Raw genomic sequence first — 19,658 nt, 5'->3', positions numbered from 1 at the left:
GTACGTGCTTGCTGAGGAAAAAAGGTAAGGTCGGTAGTTACTTTTTCATTTATTCTGATTAATCTGGGATCAGGTAATGGGGGAGATAGTTAGAGCAGTGGTGTGCTCTGTATGCAGTATGTGGGAGGTCAGGGTCAACGCAGTTGTCCCTGATGACCACACCTGCAGAAGGTGCATCCAGCTGCAGCTCCTATCAGAGCAAGTTAGGGAATTGGAGCTGGAGCTGGATGAACTACGGATTATTCGGGAGGCAGAGACAGAGATAGATAAGAGTTATCGGGAGGTAGTCACACCGAAAAGACAGGAGGTAGGCAACTGGGTGACTGTCAGGAGATGGAGGGGGAGCAGGCAGAGAGAGCGGAGCACCCCTGTGGCCATTCCCATCAACAATAAGTATACCATTTTGGATACTGTTGGTGGGGATGACCTATCAGGAACAAGTTGCAGTGGTCCTGTCTCTGGCACTGAGGTTGGACCCTCGACACAGAAGGGGAGGAGGGAAGAGAGGACAGCGGTACTGATAGGGGATTCTATAGTCGGGGGGCAGATAGGAGATTTTGTGGGGGAGATTGGGAGTCTCGGATGGTATGTTGCCTCCCTGGTGCCGGGGTCCGGGACATCTCAGATCGGGTGCAGGTTATTCTCGAGAGGGAGGGCAAGAATCCAGATGTTGTGGTCCATGTAGGGACCAACGACGTGGGTAAGAAGAGTGAGGGGGTGTAGTGAGTTCAGGGAATTAGGTGCGAAGCTGAAGGGCAGGACCTCCAGGGTAACAATCTCAGGATTGCTACCTGTGCTACGTGCAAGTGAGGCGAGAAACAGAAGGATTATACTGATCAATACGTGGCTGAGAGGGTGGTGCAGGAGGGAGGGCTTCAGGTTTTTAGATAATTGGGCTTTGTTCCAGGAAAGGTCGGATCTGTTCCGACGGGACGGTTTACACCTAAACTGGAGGGGTACTAACATTCTTGCAGGAAAGTTTGCTAGTGCCGCTTGGGGGGGTTTAAACTAAATTTGCAGGGGGCAGGGATCCAGAATGTGAGAGAGTATAGCGAGATGAAGTATAAAGGACAGGTGAGGATTACACGATTCTGGAATATTAAGTGTGAAGTAGAGAATGGTGAGGCGGAACGAGTGATAAGGAGGATACATGTGCAGAGGGATGTTCTGACGGAGCATGAAGTTAAATGTGCTAAAAGAGTAAGTAAATTTAAGAAGGACAACAAAATTCAAGGGGCGTATAGCCTGGTGAGAGTTCGGGGAGCTGGGTTATGCACAATAGGCAGTGATTTAAACAGAGAGAGGAGAAATAGGTTAAAAATTCTATATCTGAATGCACGAAGTGTCAGTAATAAGGCGGATGAGCTTGAAGCTCAGGTGCGAATGTGTAACTATGATGTTGTTGGTATAGCGGAGACATGGCTGCAAGGGGATCAGACCTGGGAATTGAATGTACAAGGGTATATGTGCTATCGAAGGGACAGAAAGGTGGGCAGAGGGGGTGGGGTGGCCCTGTTGGTGAGGAATGAGATTTAGTCCCTTGCAAGGGGGGACATAGAATCAGGAGAAGTAGAGTCAGTGTGGATAGAACTGAGGAACAGTAAGGGCAAAAAGACCCTAACAGGTGTTATCTACAGGCCCCCAAACAGTAGCATGGTTATTGAGTGCAAGTTGAATAGGGAGTTAACAATGGCATGTGGCAAAGGAAATGTCGCAGTAGTTATGGGGGATTTCAACATGCAGGTGAACTGGGAAAATCAGGTTGGTACTGGACCCCAAGATAGGGAGTTTGTAGAGTGCCTACGGGATGCATTTTTGGAGCAGCTTGTACGAGAGCCGACCAGGGATAAGGCTATTCTGGATTTAGTGTTGTTCAATGAACAGGATTTGATAAGTGATCTTGAAGTTAAAGGAGCCATTAGGAGGTAGTGACCATAATATGATAAGTTTTTATCTGTAAGCTGAGAGGGGTAAGGGCAGATCAGAAGTGTCAGTATTGCAGTTGAATAAAGGAGACTATGGAGCCATGAGGGAGGAGCTGGCCAAAGTTGACTGGTCAGATATCCTAGCAGAAAAGACAGTGGAACAGCAATGGCCGGTATTCTTGGGAATAATGCACAAGGTGCAAAATCAGTTCATCCCCCGGAGAAGGAAGGATTCAAAGGGGGGAAAGTGGCCACAGTGGTTGACAAAGGAAGTCAGAGATAGCATAGCATTAAAAAAGAAGTATAACAGAGCTAAGGTGAGTGGGAAGACGGATGATTGGGAAATTTTTAAGGAGCAACAGAACTTAACTAAAAAGGCAATACGGGGCGAAAAAATGAGGTATGAACGCAAGCTAGCTAGGAATATAAAGGAGGATAGCAGAAGTTTTTTTTAGGTATGTGAAGAGAAGGAAGATAGTTAAGAACAATGTTAGGCCCTTGAAGAATGAATTGGGAGAAATTGTTATGGGAAACAGAGAAATGGCAGACGAATTTAATAAGTACTTTGGATCTGTCTTCATTAGGGAAGACACAAGCAATCTCCCAGATGTATGGATGGGCCAAGGACATAGGGTAACAGAGGAACTGAAACAGATTGACATTAGGAAGGAAACGGTGATGAGGAGACTGATGGGACTGAAGGCTAACAAATCCCCAGGTCCAGATGGTCTGCATCCTAGGGTACTAAAGGAGGTGGCTCTGGAAATTGCGGATGCATTGGTGATCATTTTCCAATGTTCCTTAGATTCAGGATCAGTTCCTGAGGATTGGCGAATGGCTAATGTTATCCCACTTTTTAAGAAAGGAGGGAGGGAGAAAACAGAGAACTATTGTCCTGTTAGCCTAACATCAGTAGTGGGGAAGATGCTAGAGTCCATTATTAAAGATGAAATAGTGGCATATCTTGATAGCAGGGATAAGATTGGGCCGAGCCAGCATGGATTTACCAAGGGCAAATCATGCTTGACTAATCTATTGGAGTTTTTCGAGGATGTAATCAGGAAGATAGACATGGGAGATCTAGTGGATGTGGTGTACCTTGACTTTCAGAAGGCATTTGATAAGATATCACATAGGAGATTGGTGGGTAAAATCAGAGCTCATGGCATTGGGGGGAGGATATTGACATGGATAGAAAACTGGTTGGCAGATAGAAAGCAAAGGGTAGCAGTGAATGGGTGTTTCTCGGAATGGCAGGTGGTGACTAGTGGGGTGCCACAGGGCTCGGTATTGGGACCACAGCTATTTACGATTTACGTCAATGATTTAGAGGAAGGCATTGTGAATAACATCAGCAAGTTTGCTGATGATACTAAGCTGGGTGGCAGTGTGACATGTGATGAGGATGTTAGGAGAATTCAAGGTGACTTGGATAGGCTGAGTGAGTGGGCAGAAACTTGGCAGGTGGTGTTTAATGTGAATAAGTGTGAGGTTATTCACTTTGGGAGCAAGAACAGGAAGGCAGATTATTATCTGAACGGTGTGGAGTTAGGTAAGGGAGAAGTACAAAGAGATCTAGGAATACTTGTTCATCAGTCTCTGAAGGTGAATGAACAAGTGCAGCAGGCAGCGAAGAAGGCTAATGGAATGTTGGCCTTTATTGCAAAGGGAATTGAGTACAGGAGCAAGAAAATCCTTTTGCATTTGTACAGGGCCCTGGTGAGACCACACCTGGAGTATTGTGTGCAGTTTTGGTCTCCAGGGTTAAGGAAGGACATCCTGGCTGTGGAGGAGGTGCAGCGTATGTTCACTAGATTAATTCCTGGGATGTCCAGACTGCCTTATGCAGGGAGGTTAGAGAGACTGGGCTTGTACACGCTGGAATTAAGGAGATTGAGGGCGGATCTGATTGAGACATATAAGATTATTAAGGGATTGGACAAGATAGAGGTAGGAAATATATTCCAGATGCTGGGAGAGTCCAGTACCAGAGGGCATGGTTTAAGAATAAGGGGTAGGTCATTTAGGACAGAGTTGAGGAGGAACTTCTCCAGATGGTTGTGGAGGTGTGGAACGCGCTGCCTCGGAAGGCAGTGGAGGCCAATTCTCTGGATGCTTTCAAGAAGGAGCTAGATAGGTATCTTATGAATAGGGGAATCAAGGGTTATGGGGACAAGGCAGGAACCGGGTATTGATAGTAGATGATCAGCCATGATCTCAGAATGGCGGTGCAGGCTCGAGGGGCCGAATGGTCTACTTCTGCACCTATTGTCTATCTCTCAAACCAAGGTTCACTAAACCTGTTATTTTTATTTTTTATTCTGATAGGAGCATAGTCTCTACTCTCAAAATTGCACTTTCGGCTTCCTACCTACCAAGCATACCTTTGCCAGTAAACAACCTGCCCCAATACACACCTGTCAGATCATTTATGATACCATCAAAATTAGCCTTTCTACAATATAGAATCTCAGCCCAAGGGTCAGATGTATCCTTCTCCATAATTATCTTGAAACGAATGGCATTATGATCACGAGATCCAAAGTGTTCCCCCCACTAACACTTCTGTCACCTGCACCATTTCGTTTCCTAATGGGAGATCCAGTATCACACACTCTGATTGAGACTTCCATGTACTGTTAAGGAAATTTTTCTGAACGTGTGACAAACTCTTTCCCATCCAGCTCTTTTACAATACATGAGTTCTAGTCAACATGTGAACAGTTAAAATCATCTTCTCTCACAATCTTGTTGCTTGCTGCAGTGCGTATTCTCTAGAAATTTGTTTCTCGCTGAAAGTTGGGTGATCTATAATATCTCATTAGCATATTCCTTTCTTATTCTTCAGTTCCACCCATATCACCCTACCTGGTAAGTTCACCAGTCTGTTCCATTTGAGCATTGACTAGTGCCACCCACTTTAATCCCTCCCACCCTCGGATATCTGAAACAACAGAACCCTGGAACACAGTCTTGTCCCTCGTGCAACCCAGTCTCACTTATGTCATAATTCTACATGCTGATCCATTTGCTTTTAATACAATATTCCTTGCATTGAAAAATACACAACTCAGAACATTTAGTCCCACCATGCTGACTTAACCTTTTGATTCCTGACTTTGAATGTTGGCTTAACAACATCTTTCCTCACAAACACTCCATTATCTGCTCTGGTGCTATGGTTCCCATCTCCCTGCAACTCTAGTTTAATCTGCCACCTTCCCCGTGCAGCAAGAGCAAACTTTCCCGCAAGGATATTCATCTCCCTCTAGTTCAGGTCCAAACTGTCCTATCTGTACAGGCCCCACCTTCCCTGGAAGAGAGCCCAATGATCCAAAAATCTGAAACCCTCCTTGCTATACCATTTCCTTTCCCACATATTATCTTCTACATGTTATCGATTCCTGGTTTCACTAGCACATTGCATGGGTAGCAGTCCTGAGATCACAACTCTCGAGGTCTGGTCCTTTAAATTAGCACAACTTCCTAAACTCACTTCGCAGGACCTCACCGCCCTTCCTAACCATGTCATTGGTACCAATGTGGATTGTGACCTCTGGCTGCTCACCCCCCACTGAAGAATGCTTTGGACACAACCTAAACAGCCCCTGACACAGGCACCCAGAGGCAACATACCATCCGGGTATCTCGTTCTCGTTCACAGAACCTCTGTCTGTTCTCCTAAGCATTGAATCCCCTATCACTACAACTTATGTTTCTCCCCCCTTCCCTTCTGAGTCACAGAGCCAGACTGAGATTAGAGATCTGACTGTTGCAGCTTCCTCTGCTAGGTTATCACCACCCCCTTCAATAGTATTCAAAGTGATATATCTGTTATCTGGACCAAAAGAAGCTGCAAAAGTTTGTAAATCTAGTCAGCTTCATCTTGGGTACTAACCTACAAAGTACCCAGGATATCTTCAGGGAATGGTGTCTCAGAAAGGCATCATCCATTATTAAGGACCTCCAGCACCCAGGGCACGCCCTTTTCTCACTATTACCATCAGGCAGGAGGTGCAGAAGCCTGAAGACACACACTCAGCGCTTCAGGAACAGCTTCTTCCCCTCTGCCATCGGATTCCTAAATGGACATTGAATCTTTGGACACTACCTCACTTTTTTAAAATATACAGTATTTCTGTTTTTGCACTTTTTAAAAATCTATTCAATATACGTAATTGATTTATTATTTTTTTCTCTGCTGGACTATGTATTGCATTGAACCGCTGCTGCTAAGTTAACAAATTTCACGTCACATGCCGGTGATAATAAACCTGATTCTGATTATTGATGGGAACGACCACAGGCTGCACTGGCTGCCTATCCCCTTACCCTGTCCTGATGATCACCCAGTTACCAGTGTCTGCGCTTTTGGTGTACTGCCTGTAAATCAACTCCTGTGCCCAATTCCTTAACATGGTCTGCAAGAGGCTGCAACTGTATTCATTTCTTGTGCGTGTGGTTGTCAGGGACACTAGAGGTTTCCCTGTCTTCCCACATCCCAAAAGAGACACCCCTATCCTTCCTGGCATTCCTGCTGCTCTAAATATGCTATATGAAAGAAAGAAAAAAGAAAACTACCTGAAATCTACCTAGAGTTTCTGCTTCTCCGTCAAAGCTTCATACGCTTATGGTAAGGAAGCCAAATGTGATGGTAGCATTCATTTCAAGGGGACAAGAATATAAAAGCAAGGATATAACATTGAGAATAAAGCATTGGTGAGGCTTCACCAGGAGTATTGAGAGCAGTTTTGGGCCCCTTATCTTAGGCTGTGCTGAAACTGGAGAGGGTTCAAAGGAGGTTCATGAAAATGATTCCAGGATTAAAAGGCTTGTCATTTGAAGAGCATTTGATGGCTCCGGGCCTGTATTTACTGGAATTCAGAAGAATGAGGGCTGACCTCATTGAAACCTGGCAAATGCTGAAAGACCTTGATAGAGTGGATGTGGAGAGTCTAAGACTAGAGGACACAGCCTCAGAATAGAGGGGTGTCCTTTTAGAACAGAGATGAGGAAGAACTTTAGCCAGAGAGTGGAGAATCTGTGGATTCATTGCCTCAGGCAGCTGTGGAGGCTGTCTTTATGTGTATTTAAGGCAGAGGTTGATAGATTTTTGATTGGTCAGGGCCTGAAGGGATATGGGGGGGGAGGGGGGTGGTGTGGAAGGCAGGAGATTGGGGCTGAGAGGAAAATTGGATCAGCCATGATGAAATGGCAGATCATTCTCGATGGGCTGAATGGCTTAATTCTTCTATATATTATGGTCTTATAATCATAATATCATAATCATAACATGGAAACAGGCCATTCAGCCCACTATCTTTTCCAAGCATCAAGCACTCATTTACACTGATAGTATTTTATTCTTCCCATGCTTCTGTTAACTCCTCCAAGATTCTACCTCTCATGTACCCTCTAGGGACACCTTACAGTGGCCAATTAACCTATCAGCCACAAGTTTTTGAGATGTAAGAGAAGACTCTGTGATCTCTGTGATCTTTCAAGAAGGTGAACCCTCGCATGGCATCAGGTCCTGATGGTATACCTGGTAATGTGCTGAAAACCAGTGCCAACCAACTGGCGGAAGTGTTTAAGAAAGTCTTCAATCTCTCACTGCTGCAGTCAGAGTTTCCCACCTGCACTAAAAGGGTGACAATCATACCAGTGCATAAGAGCAGGGTGAGCTGTCTCAATGACTATCACCCAGTGGCACATCTACTGTGATAAAGTGATATGAGAGATTGGTCATGGCCAGAATCAATTTTTGCCTAATCAAGGACTGGGACCCACTGCAATTACCTATCAACTCAAATAGTCTACAGCAGATGCAATGTCACTGGCTCTGCACTTGGCCTTGGACCACATGGACAATAGCAATACCAACATCAGATTGCTGTTTATTTATTACAGCCTAGTGTTCAACACTATTATACACTCAGTACTAATTAACAAGCTCCAAGGTCTGGGCTTCTGTACCTCACTCTGCAACTGATGACGAGGTGGTGTACATAAGTGAATTAGATCAGCTAGTTGAATGGTGTTGCACTCAACATCAATAAGACCAGGAGGGGGAAGTTAGAATTGACACCAGTCCTTATCAAAGGATTAGCAGTGGAAAAGGTGAGCAGTTTCAAGTTCCTGTTTGTCAACATCTCTGAAGATCTATCCTCGGCCCAACATTTTGATGCACTTACAAAGGTGACATGACAGGGGCTATATTTCGTTAGGAGTTGAGGACACTTGATATGTCACTGAAGACTCTCGTAAATTTCTACAGATGTACCACGGAGAACATTTTAACTGGTTGCACCATCATCTGGTATGGAGGAGCCCCTGCATGGGTTTGAAAAAAGCTGCAGAAAGTTGAGAACTCAGCCAACTACATCATGGGCACTAGCTTCCCCAGCATCAAAGTCACCTTTAAAAGCCGATGCCTGAAAAAGGCAGCAGCATCATTAAGGACCTCCATCACCCAGGACATGCCTTCTTCTCATAGCTACCATCAAGGAGGAGGTACAGAAGCCAGAAGGCACACACTCAATGTTTTAGAAACAGCTTTTTCTCCTCCGTCTTCAGAATTCTGAATGGACAATGAAACCATGTACACTACTTTTCCTGAAACGTCGACTGTACCTCTTCCTAGAGATGCTGCCTGGCCTGCTGTGTTCACCAGCAACTTTGATGTGTGTTGTGACACTACTTTTATATATATTTCTTATTGTAATTAAATTTTTAAAATTATGTATTGCAAATGTATTGCTACCGCTGATCAACAAATTTCACAATATATATACCAGTGATATCAACTCCGATTCTGATTCTGACCCAGTGTAGTCTATGTGTTACAGAGAGAACATGCAAACTCATCATATAGCGTCTAGCTTCATTCTGAATCTTTGGAGCTGTGAGGTAAAGGCAATGGTTTCTCTGGCAATGCCACTGTGCCACACTCAATGCTAGCTTCTAGCGGGTAGGTCTATCCAGATTTACTATGCTTTATTTTTGTGATGCTCTTAAACCACATACAAATAAACATCCCTTCTTGAGGGGAAAATAGATTAAGTAAATGCTGTTCTTCTTTTAGTATACTTCATCACCCCTTACAATAGTTTCCACTTAGGTTTACTTCCACAGGTTATGATTGTGGGCTAGTATTTCATCCAATTACCCATTCTTCATATCTTGACTACTATAAATCATCCATACATAGAACCATAGAACCATAGAAACTACAGCACAGAAACATGCCGTTTTGCCCTTCTTGGCTGTGCCGAACCATTTTCTGCCTAGTCCCACTGACCTGCACACGGACCATATCCCTCCATACACCTCCCATCCATGTATCTGTCCAATTTATTCTTAAATGTTAAAAAAGAACCCGCATTTACCACCTCGTCTGGCAGCTCGTTCCATACTCCCACCACTCTCTGTGTGAAGAAGCCCCCGCTAATGTTCCCTTTAAACTTTTCCCCCCTCACCCTTAACCCATGTCCTCTGGTTTTTTTCTCCCCTTGCCTCAGTGGAAAAAGCCTGCTTGCATTCACTCTATCTATACCCATCATAATTTTATATACCTCTATCAAATCTCCCCTCATTCTTCTACGCTCCAGGGAATAAAGTCCTAACCTATTCAACCTTTCTCTGTAACTGAGTTTCTCAAGTCCCGGCAACATCCTTGTAAACCTTCTCTGCACTCTTTCAACCTTATTTATATCCTTCCTGTAATTTGGTGACCAAAACTGAACACAATACTCCAGATTCGGCCTCACCAATGCCTTATACAACCTCATCATAACATTCCAGCTCTTATACTCAATACTTCGATTAATAAAGGCCAATGTACCAAAAGCTCTCTTTACAACCCTATCTACCTGTGACGACACTTTTAGGGAATTTTGTATCTGTATTCCCAGATCCCTCTGTTCCACTGCACTCCTCAGTGCCTTACCATTAACCCTGTATGTTCTACGTTGGTTTGTCCTTCCAACGTGCAATACCTCACACTTGTCAGTATTAATCTCCATCTGCCATTTTTCGGCCCATTTGTCCAGCTGGTCCAAGTCCCTCTGCAGGCTCTGAAAACCTTCCTCACTGTCTACTACACCTCCAATCTTTGTATCATCAGCAAACTTGCTGATCCAATTTACCACATTATCATCCAGATCATTGATATAGATGACAAATAACAATGGACCCAGCACTGATCCCTGTGGCACACCACTAGTCACAGGCCGCCACTCAGAGAAGCAATTTTCTACCACCACTCTCTGGCTTCTTCCATCGAGCCAATGTCCAATCCAATTTACCACCTCTCCATGTATACCTAGCGACTGAATTTTCCTAACTAACCTCCCATGCGGGACCTTGTCAAAGGCCTTACTGAAGTCCATGTAGACAATAGCCACTGCCTTCCCTTCATCCACTTTCCTGGTAACCTCCTCGAAAAACTCCCAACAGATTGGTCAAACATGACCTACCACGCACAAAGCCATGTTGACTCTCCCCTGTCTATCCAAATGCTTGTAGATTCTGTCTCTAAGTACTCCCTCCAATAACTTACCTACTACTGACATTAAACTCACCAGCCTATAATTTCCCGGATTATTTTTCGATCCTTTTTTAAACAACGGAACAACATGAGCCACTCTCCAATCCTCCGGCACTTCACCCGTAGACAGCGACATTTTAAATATTTCTGCCAGGGCCCCCGCAATTTCAACACTAGTCTCCTTCAAGGTCTGAGGGAACACCCTGTCAGGTCTCGGGGATTTATCCACTTTAATTTTCCTCAAGACAGCAAGCACCTCCTCCTTTTCAATCTGTACAGTTGCCATGGTCTCACTACTTGATTCCCTCAATTCCATAGATTTCATGCCAGCTTCCTTAGTAAATACAGACGCAAAAAACCTATTTAAGATCTCCCCCATTTCCTTTGGTTCCGCACAAAGCCGACCACTCTGATCTTCAAGAGGACCAATTTTATCCCTTACAATCCTTTTGCTCTTAATATACTTGTAAAAGCTCTTTGGATTATCCTTCACTTTGACTGCCAAGGCAACCTCATGTTTTCTTTTTGCCCTCCTGATTTCTTTCTTAAGTATTTTCTTGCACTTCTTATACTCCTCAAGCACCTGATTTACCCCCTGTTTCCTATACATTTCATACAACCCCCTCTTCTTCTTTATCAGAGTTGCAATATCCCTTGAGAACCAAGGTTCCTTATTCCTATTCAATTTGCCTTTAATCCTGACAGGAACATACACTCTCAAAATTTCCCCTTTGAAGGCTTCCCACCTATTTGCCAGAGAACAACCTGTCCCAATCCACGCTTTTTAGATCCGTTCTCATTTCTTCAAATTTGGCTTTCTTCCAGTTCAGGACCTCAACCCTAGGACCAGATCTATCCTTGTCCATGATCAAATTAAAACTAATGACGTTATGATCACTGGAACCAAAGTGCTCCCCTACACAGACTTCCGTCACTTGCCCTAATTCGTTTCCTAACAGGAGATCCAATATTGCATCCCCTCTAGTTGGTCCCTCTATATACTGATTTAGAAAACTTTCCTGAACACATTTTACAAACTCTGAACCATCTAGACCCCTAACAGTATGGGAGTCCCAATCAATGTATGGAAAATTAAAATCCCCTACCACCACAACTTTATGTTTCCTGCAGTTGTCTGCTATCTCTCTGCAGATTTGCTCTTCCAAGTCTCGTTGACTATTGGGTGGTCTGTAATACAATCCCACTAATGTGGCCATACCTTCCTGTTTCTCAGCTCCACCCATAAGGACTCAGTTGACAAGCCCTCTAATCTGTCCTGCCTGAGCACTGCTGTAATATTTTCCCTAACAAGCAATGCTTCTCCCCCACCTTTCATTCCTCTGCCTCGATCACATCTGAAACATCGGAACCCCGGAATATTAAGCTGCCAGTCCTGCCCCTCCTGTAGCCAAGTTTCATTAATTGCTACAACATCATAATTCCACGTGTCAATCCATGCCCTCAACTCATCCGCCTTCCCCGCAATACTCCTAGCATTGAAATATATACACCTCAGAAGATTTTTACCACCACTCACAACTCACATATACTCTTTCTAATTGGGATCCTCTTGAGTGGTAGTGAAATATTAATCTTTTGATATATATCTGTAGTAATACCCCTCTGACCTGGGTGAGGTGCGCAAATTTTGCATGGACCAAGTAGCAAACCTGGAGTCATGTGCTCTAGGTTTAGATGAATGCTTTTTCAAATATTTCATTTTCATTGACATCCATCCCCCACAGGAAAAAAAAAGATTGTGCTGATCATACTTAATTGTTCTGCCAATTTTAGTTGCTTTTAGACAAAGAAGAGTTTGTGTGTGATACTGAAATCAATAATTCTTTGATTTTTAAGAAAGAATAATGAATGTGTGGGAAGTCTTCACGTTGACATTGAGTTTAACTTCCATGACTGAGGTTTCCTTTGTGAGAAGATGCTTTTCTTGCAGGCAGTAGTTCGTTCGACATCATTTGTATGTATTTTAATTTTATTTTGCAGTAAATGGTGCAGGGCTAGCAATGGCCACAATGGATATCCTTAAGCTTCATGGAGGTGCACCTGCCAATTTTCTGGATGTAGGTGGTGGAGCTACATCTCAGCAAGTGACAGAGGCAATTAAACTAATTACTTCAAACAAAATGGTAAGTGGCGAGGAATAAACATCTTTAATCACCTCTTCTGTTATCTGATAGAATTTAACCTGAAGTTCTATTATTTTAAATATTCCCATTTCACAGGAACATTTTTTTTTCTTTTTAGTGTGCAGGTATCTGAGCAAGGGAGTATGTCGGAAGTTTAGGGAGATCCATTCTGCAAGTCCTCACAAAAGTAACAAAGGACACTGAAATTTCGCCCATTTAACTTTCCCCTCCCACTTAAAAGCTTGGCAGCATTTTCACCTTATTTAGTTACTAATTTAGGGTGGATTGCAAAAACAATCTAATGCATAAAATTCTTCAGGTATTTCCATGGCAACCCAATGAAAATAACCTGAGAAATTTCAAACTGTTACTGCTTTTCTGCTGTACTTTGTAGATTTACTTAATGTTTGAAATAATTAATTGGTAAATGATTGCAAAGAGTAAATTGAAGTTAAAACACAGACTACCTCACAGACTGAGATTGCATAGACAATGCCCAAACATTAAGACAATGCAGTTGTTTTAATTGACTTGTGTCAAACAAGGCAACATGCCTAAGTTACACACATAAAAGTTGCTGGTGAACGCAGCAGGCCAGGCAGCATCTCTAGGAAGAAGTACAGTTGATGTTTCGGGCCGAGACCCTTCGTCAGGACTCACTGAAAGAAGAGCTAGTAAGAAATTTGAAATGGGGAGGGGGAGATCCGAAATGATAGGAGAAGACAGGAGGGGGAGGGATGGAGCCAAGAGCTGGACAGTTGATTGGCAAAAGGGATATGAGAGGATCATGGGACAGGAGGCCTAGGGAGAAAGAAAAGGTTGGGGGGGGGAACCCAGAGGATGGGCAAGGGGTATGGTATAGTGAGAGGGACAGAGGGAGAAAAAGGAGAGAGAGAAAAAGAATGTGTGTATATAAATAAATAATGGATGGGATATGAGGGGGAGGTGACTTCTCAAACTTCCGCTAATGTCCCACCTCCCCCTCGTACCACATCCGTTATTTATCCCTCACCCTCCTGTCTGACGAAGGGTCTCGGCCTGAAACGTTGACTGTACCTCTTCCTAGAGATGCTGCCTGGCCTGCTGCGTTCACCAGCAACTTTACTTGTGTGTTGCTTGAAATCCCAGCATCTTCAGATTTCTTCGTGTTAACGTGGCTAAGTTATTTGTACTATTGTGACTGAGTTCAAGCTGGCAGACCAGATGGACTTTTCTCACTTAGCATATCAAACATGATCCCAGATCAATAGTTTTGTGTACTTATGATATTTGAGTTCAGTCAGGACAGACAACATTAATTTTGGATAGCTGGGATTTCTGTTCATGGAAGCTTTTAGACTATTGGTGTGAATTATTTTGTGACTAACATTCAGAGGCATCTGTCACTGTAGATATATAATTCAAAGGAAGCATTGTCAATCAATAATATCAAAGGAAACAATGTTATTGTAACTATTGAAATTGTGTTGTATCAGCTAGTGTTACCTTTGATCTCAAGGGCTTTAAAATATGATGTACTTTTGGGTTTGTGAACCAGAATGATGCCTGCTTGTTGTGACAAATAAAGACTTTTTTTATCACCATCGTTAGGGTGAGTTCAATCATAGTCAACATTTGACAATAAAACAAAATACAATTAAACGGGGTTGGTGGTTCTAAATGGAAATCTCAACTTTTATTGTCAAGTGTTTTGTTCCTTTCTCCATACAAAATGAAAATACTGTTATGCACAATTTTCTGATTTGTACAAAATATTTAGTAACTTTCAATGGAAAATTATGCATGTCACTGCAGTTTCAGAAAATGAAATTATCCTTGCCAATTTTTTTTTGCCAGTACCATGACTTAGTGTTTGTGAAAGAAGACAAGTGAATGCAACTTTTTTGGCATTTCAAGTGTTTTGAACATTGCAAGACCTATTTGGATTCGATTATAAATTTCACTTATCATATTTTAAGCTGGCATCTCTAGCCTAATCACAGGTAACATTGAAATATTATCTGGGAAGTGCAGCAAACAAGATGGTTATAGTAATTTTGCACCATTTGAAATTTCACCCTACTTGAGGCAGAGAATCCCTCAGTGGGGAAAACTATGTGCTTAAGGCATTGTATTACAGGGAAGCTTAATATCAGACAATTCAGCTAATACCTTCTCTGAACATCCGGGAGGACTCCATTTGCTCAAAACATTAACCAGTACCCAAAAACCTCAGAGTTAACTGTCCATCCGGGACCCTGATAAATCTCTGGTAGATTTTCCAGGACCCTACTTGCTGCACCAAAGTGTAACGGTCTGGGTTGATCAGACCCAAATAATTCAAGTGTCCGGGAGATGTGGTAATAAAATAGAAAGCACAAATAAACCACACAATATACTACGTAGCAAGTTGAGATTTTAGGGCTCACAATTCCTAGTCACCACTTGATTGTTGCTCTTGTTGAGAGAACTCGTGAAACCACCCTTGAGTCCCAGGTACCGATCATGATTTCTGGTCTGGGTGAAGTCCAACAAACCAGGGAAAGGCACCCCAAAAAATAGAAGTTTCGCAAGCGTTATAGAGACCCAGAAACAGTCAAAATCTTTGATCTTTTGTTCTCATGCCTTTAATGATTTCTTTCATGCAATCAACACATATGTTCTTTAACACAGTGTACAGCATATCCTTATAAATCAATTAGACACTTTTGTGGGCACTCCTCATCCATTAGTCTACCAGTGTTTTGGACATAACATTTCTTTAGACTTACGAAAGAGCATTGATATTACATATGAACAGTAAGCCCTGAATCTGAAAAAGGAATTCATCAAGCCAACTTATAGTCATAGTCATACTTTATTGATCCCGGGGGAAATTGGTTTTTGTTACAGTTGCACCATAAATAATTAAATAGTAATAAAACCATAAATAGTTAAATAGTAATATGTAAATTATGCCAGGAAATAAGTTCAGGACCAGCCTATTGGCTCAGGGTGTCTGACCCTCCAAGGGAGGAGTTGTACAGTTTGATGGCTACAGGCAGGAATGATTTCCTATGATGCTCTGTGTTGCATCTCAGTGGAATGAGTCCACTTGACAGACACTGTTTAAGAAATAATCCATCAAACTAGCTCTCAAAGTGACCAACAGACATTTAGTCATTAATTGACATCCTCATGTTAGCGGTGCTTGAGACTAAGAAAGGATTATGATTATGATTATGGTTATGAAGACACGTAGTCCTCTTTTATTGTCATTTAGTAATGCATGCATTAAGAAATGATACATTATTTCCTCCGGTGTGATATCACAAAACACAGGACAAACCAAGACTGAAAAAACTGACAAAACCACTTAATTGTAACATATAATTTGTAGTTTGTAGAATGCCTACAGGATGGCTTTTTGGAGCAGCTTGTCCAGAAGCCCACCAGGGGACCGGCTGTTTTGGATTGGGTGCTGTGTAACAAACCTGAGGCGATTAGGGAGCTGGAGGTAAAGGAACCCCTTGAAGTAGTGATCATAATATGATTGAGTTCAGTTTCAAATTTGAAAAGGAGAAGCTGGTATCAGGTGTATCGATATTTCAGTGGAACAGGGGAAATTACAGTGGTATGAGAGAGGAACTGGCCCAAGTCGATTGGAAAAGTAAGCTAAATGGAGGAACGGCAGAGTAGAATTGGATGAAATTCCTACTAGAGATAAGGAAAATGCAGGAAAAATATATTCCAAGAAAAAAGAAAATCATGAATGGAAAAATGGCACAAATGTGGCTAACAAGAGAGGTTAAGGCAGAAATAAAAGCAAAAGAAACGGCGTACAAGGAAGCAAAAATTAGTGGGAAAAATGAAGACTGGAAGACTTTTAAAAACTTACAGAAGGAAACTAAGAAAGTCATTAGGAAAGAAAAGATGAATTATGAAAGGAAGTTGGCGATTAACATAAAAAAGGATACTAAGAGTTTTTTTAAATATATGAAGAGTAAAAGAGTGACAAGGGTAGATATGGGACTGTTTGAAAATGATGCTGGAGAAATTATAATGGATAACAAAGAGATGGTGGAGGAACTGAATGAGTATTTTGTATCAGCCTTCACAGTGGAAGACATGAGCAATATACCTGATAGCCAGAGGTATCAGGGAATAGAATTAGGCACAGTCAAGATTACAAGAGAGAAAGTGCTTGGGAAGCTAAGTGGACTAAGAGTGGATAAGTCTCCTGGTCCGGATGAGGTGCACCCAAGGGTTCTGAAGGAGGTGACTTTGGAGATTGTGGAAGCGTTGGAAATGATCTTCCAGGAATCAATAGACTCTGGCATGGTTCCGGAGGACTGGAAGGTCGCAAATGTAGTTCCTCTATTTAAGAAAGGAAGGAGGCAGCAAAAAGAAAATTACAGACCTATTAGTCTGACATCGGTAGTTGGAAAGATATTGGAGTCAATCCTCAAGGACGAGGTTATGAAATACCTCGAGGTGCATGACAAGATAGGCCGAAGCCAGCATGGTTTCATGAAGGGAAGATCCTGCCTAACCAACCTATTGGAATTTTTTGAGGTAATCTCAAATAAGATTGACAAGGGAGAGGCTGTGGATGTTGTGTATTTGGATTTTCAAAAGGCCTTCGATAAGGTGCCGCATATGAAGCTGCTTAATAAGATGAGAGCCCATGGAATTATAGGAAAGATATTGAAATGGGTGGAGCATTGGCTGATAGGCAGAAAGCAAAGGGTGGGAATAAAGGGATCCTATTCTGATTGGTTGCTGGTTACTAGTGGTGTTCCGCAGGGGTCGGTGTTGGGGCCGCTTCTTTTTACGATGTATATCGATGATTTGGATTATGGATTAAATGGTTTTATGGCTAAATTTGCGGATGACACCAAGATAGGTGGAGGAGTGGGAAATGTTGAAGAAAGGGAGAGGTTGCAGAGAGACTTAGTCAGTTTAGGAGAGTGGCAAAGAAATGGCAGATGAGATACAACGTTGACAAATGTACGGTTGTACATTTTGGAAGAAGAAATAATCGGGCAGATTATTATTTAGATGGGGAGAAAATTCAAAAATCAGAAGTGCAAAGGGACTTGGGGGTCCTCGTGCAGGATACCCTAAAGGTTAACCACCAAGTTGGATCGGTGGTAAGGAAAGCGAATGCTATGTTGGCATTCATTTCAAGAGGAATAGTGTATAAGAGTAAGGAGGTGTTGATGAGGCTCTATGGGGCATTAGTGAGACCTCATTTGGAATACTGTGTGCAGTTTTGGGCCCCCTATCTTAGAAACGATGTACTGATGTTGGAGAGAGTTCAGAGAAGATTTATGAGGATGATTCCTGGAATGCAGGGGCTAACATATGAGGAGCGTTTGTCGGCTCTTGGACTGTATTCATTACAGTATGGAAGAATGAGAGGGGATCTCATAGAAACATTTCAAATGTTGAAAGGGTTGGACAGAGTAAATGTGGAAAGGTTGTTTCCCTTGGTGGGTGAGTCCAGGGCGAGAGGCCATAGTCTTAGAATTAGAGGGTACCCAGTTAAAACAGAGATGAGGAGAAATTTTTTTAGCCAGAGGGTCGTGGATTTGTGGAATTCGTTGCCACATACAGCTGTGGAGGCCCGATCATTGAGGATGTTTAAGGAGGAGATTGACAGGTATCTAATTAGTCAGGGTATCAAGGGATATGGGGAAAAAGCCGGAAATTGGAACTAGATGGGTGAATAGTTTAGCTCATGGGGGAGCTGCGGAGCAGATTCGATGGGCCGAATGGCCTACTTCTGCTCCTTTGTCTTGTGATATAGTTACAAACAGTATAACAATACCATAACTTGATGAAGAAGTCCGTGAGCACAGTAAAGTTCAAAGCTTCTCAAATGTCCCACATCTCACACAGAGGGGAGAAGGAAAAAAAACTCTCCCTGCCATGCCGACCACAGTCCGACTCTGAGTCATCCGAAAACTTCGAGCTCTGATCAGCTCTCTGACACCGAGTACTGTGCGCCATCTCTGACCGAACGATTCGACCTCCTTCTCGGTCTCTAAAAGCAGGCAAAGCCGGGGATTTTGAGGCCTACCCTCCGAAAGATTCACGACAACACAGTAATGACAGCAGCGAACGGGCGTTTCAGAAATTTCTCCAGATGTTCCTCTGTGCTTTCACGTCCATTCTCCATCAAATGAGAATTGTCCACGGCCAATATTTAACGGATACGATATCATTTTTCACTGGAGGGCTGCGCACGCGCAGCGCGCTGCCATCTTCTCCTCCCGCTGTATCCATCTATCAGCAATTAGACATGAACAGACATGGTGTTTAATCTGTACAGAAACTCTACAAACATTACCCACTAACATATACAGACCGCAACAAACTAAGGGTTCAGAAAGAGTTAAATTGCCATTTTGAACTGTTCAGCCATTGATCCAATATTTTACAATGTTTAATATAACACAGATGAGCACTCAGATGGTAAAGATGTTGTGGCTAATACTTAAAGTTCTGACGGCCATTGGTATTATGGGAACATGCTGAGAGCAAATTAACTGCTGCATTTGCCTGAGTTACTGCATTTCAAAAAATGCTTAGTTGCTGGTGAAAAGCATATTGATACCCTCCTCTGGGGGGAAGGTCCTTTAGCTTTGATGTATTTGCTCTTTTTCAACTTTGATGTCCAGGAACTCCTTCCTTGTACTGCTATCCATCAGTTATACTTTATACCTTATTGTCGCCAAACAATTGATACTAGAACATACAATCATCACAGCGATATTTGATTCTGTGCTTCCCGCTCCTTGGATTACAAATCGATAGTAAATATTAAAAATTTAAATTATAAATCATAAATAGAAAATAGAAAAATGGAAAGTAAGGTAGTGCAAAAAAACCGAGAGGCAGGTCCGGATATTTGGAGGGTACGGCCCAGATCCAGGTCAGGATCCGTTCAGCAGTCTTAGAAAACATAGAAAATAGGTGCAGGAGTAGGCCATTCGGCCCTTTGAGCCTTCACCGCCATTCAGTATGATCATGGCTGACCATCCAACTCAGAACCCTGTACCAGCCTTCCCTCCATAC

General features: G+C 42.7%; 1 protein-coding gene across 6 annotated transcripts in view; it reads left to right on the top strand.

Annotated features, from left to right (window-relative positions):
• Positions 1–19,658, top strand: part of LOC134348228 (succinate--CoA ligase [ADP-forming] subunit beta, mitochondrial-like) — a 191,129-nt gene that overhangs the window by 113,557 nt on the left and 57,914 nt on the right. For 4 of the 6 annotated variants that reach the window (XR_010018378.1, XM_063051291.1, XM_063051290.1 and 1 more), the window contains one exon: positions 12,475–12,617. The exons of 1 other annotated variant lie outside the window; for it this stretch is intronic. Coding sequence is in view for 4 of the 5 variants with exons in the window: in XM_063051291.1 (XP_062907361.1) it covers positions 12,475–12,617 (143 nt within the window). In the remaining variant the exon portion in view is untranslated. Of the gene's footprint in view, positions 1–12,474; positions 12,618–12,735; positions 13,208–19,658 lie in introns of those variants that run through there. One more of the 6 variants, XM_063051293.1, reaches the window with a different exon arrangement.

This window comes from Mobula hypostoma, chromosome 6, assembly GCF_963921235.1.
Source record: "Mobula hypostoma chromosome 6, sMobHyp1.1, whole genome shotgun sequence".
In the NCBI taxonomy this organism is placed as follows: Eukaryota; Metazoa; Chordata; class Chondrichthyes; order Myliobatiformes; family Myliobatidae; genus Mobula; species Mobula hypostoma.
This window is presented reverse-complemented; position numbering and strand designations above follow the sequence as displayed.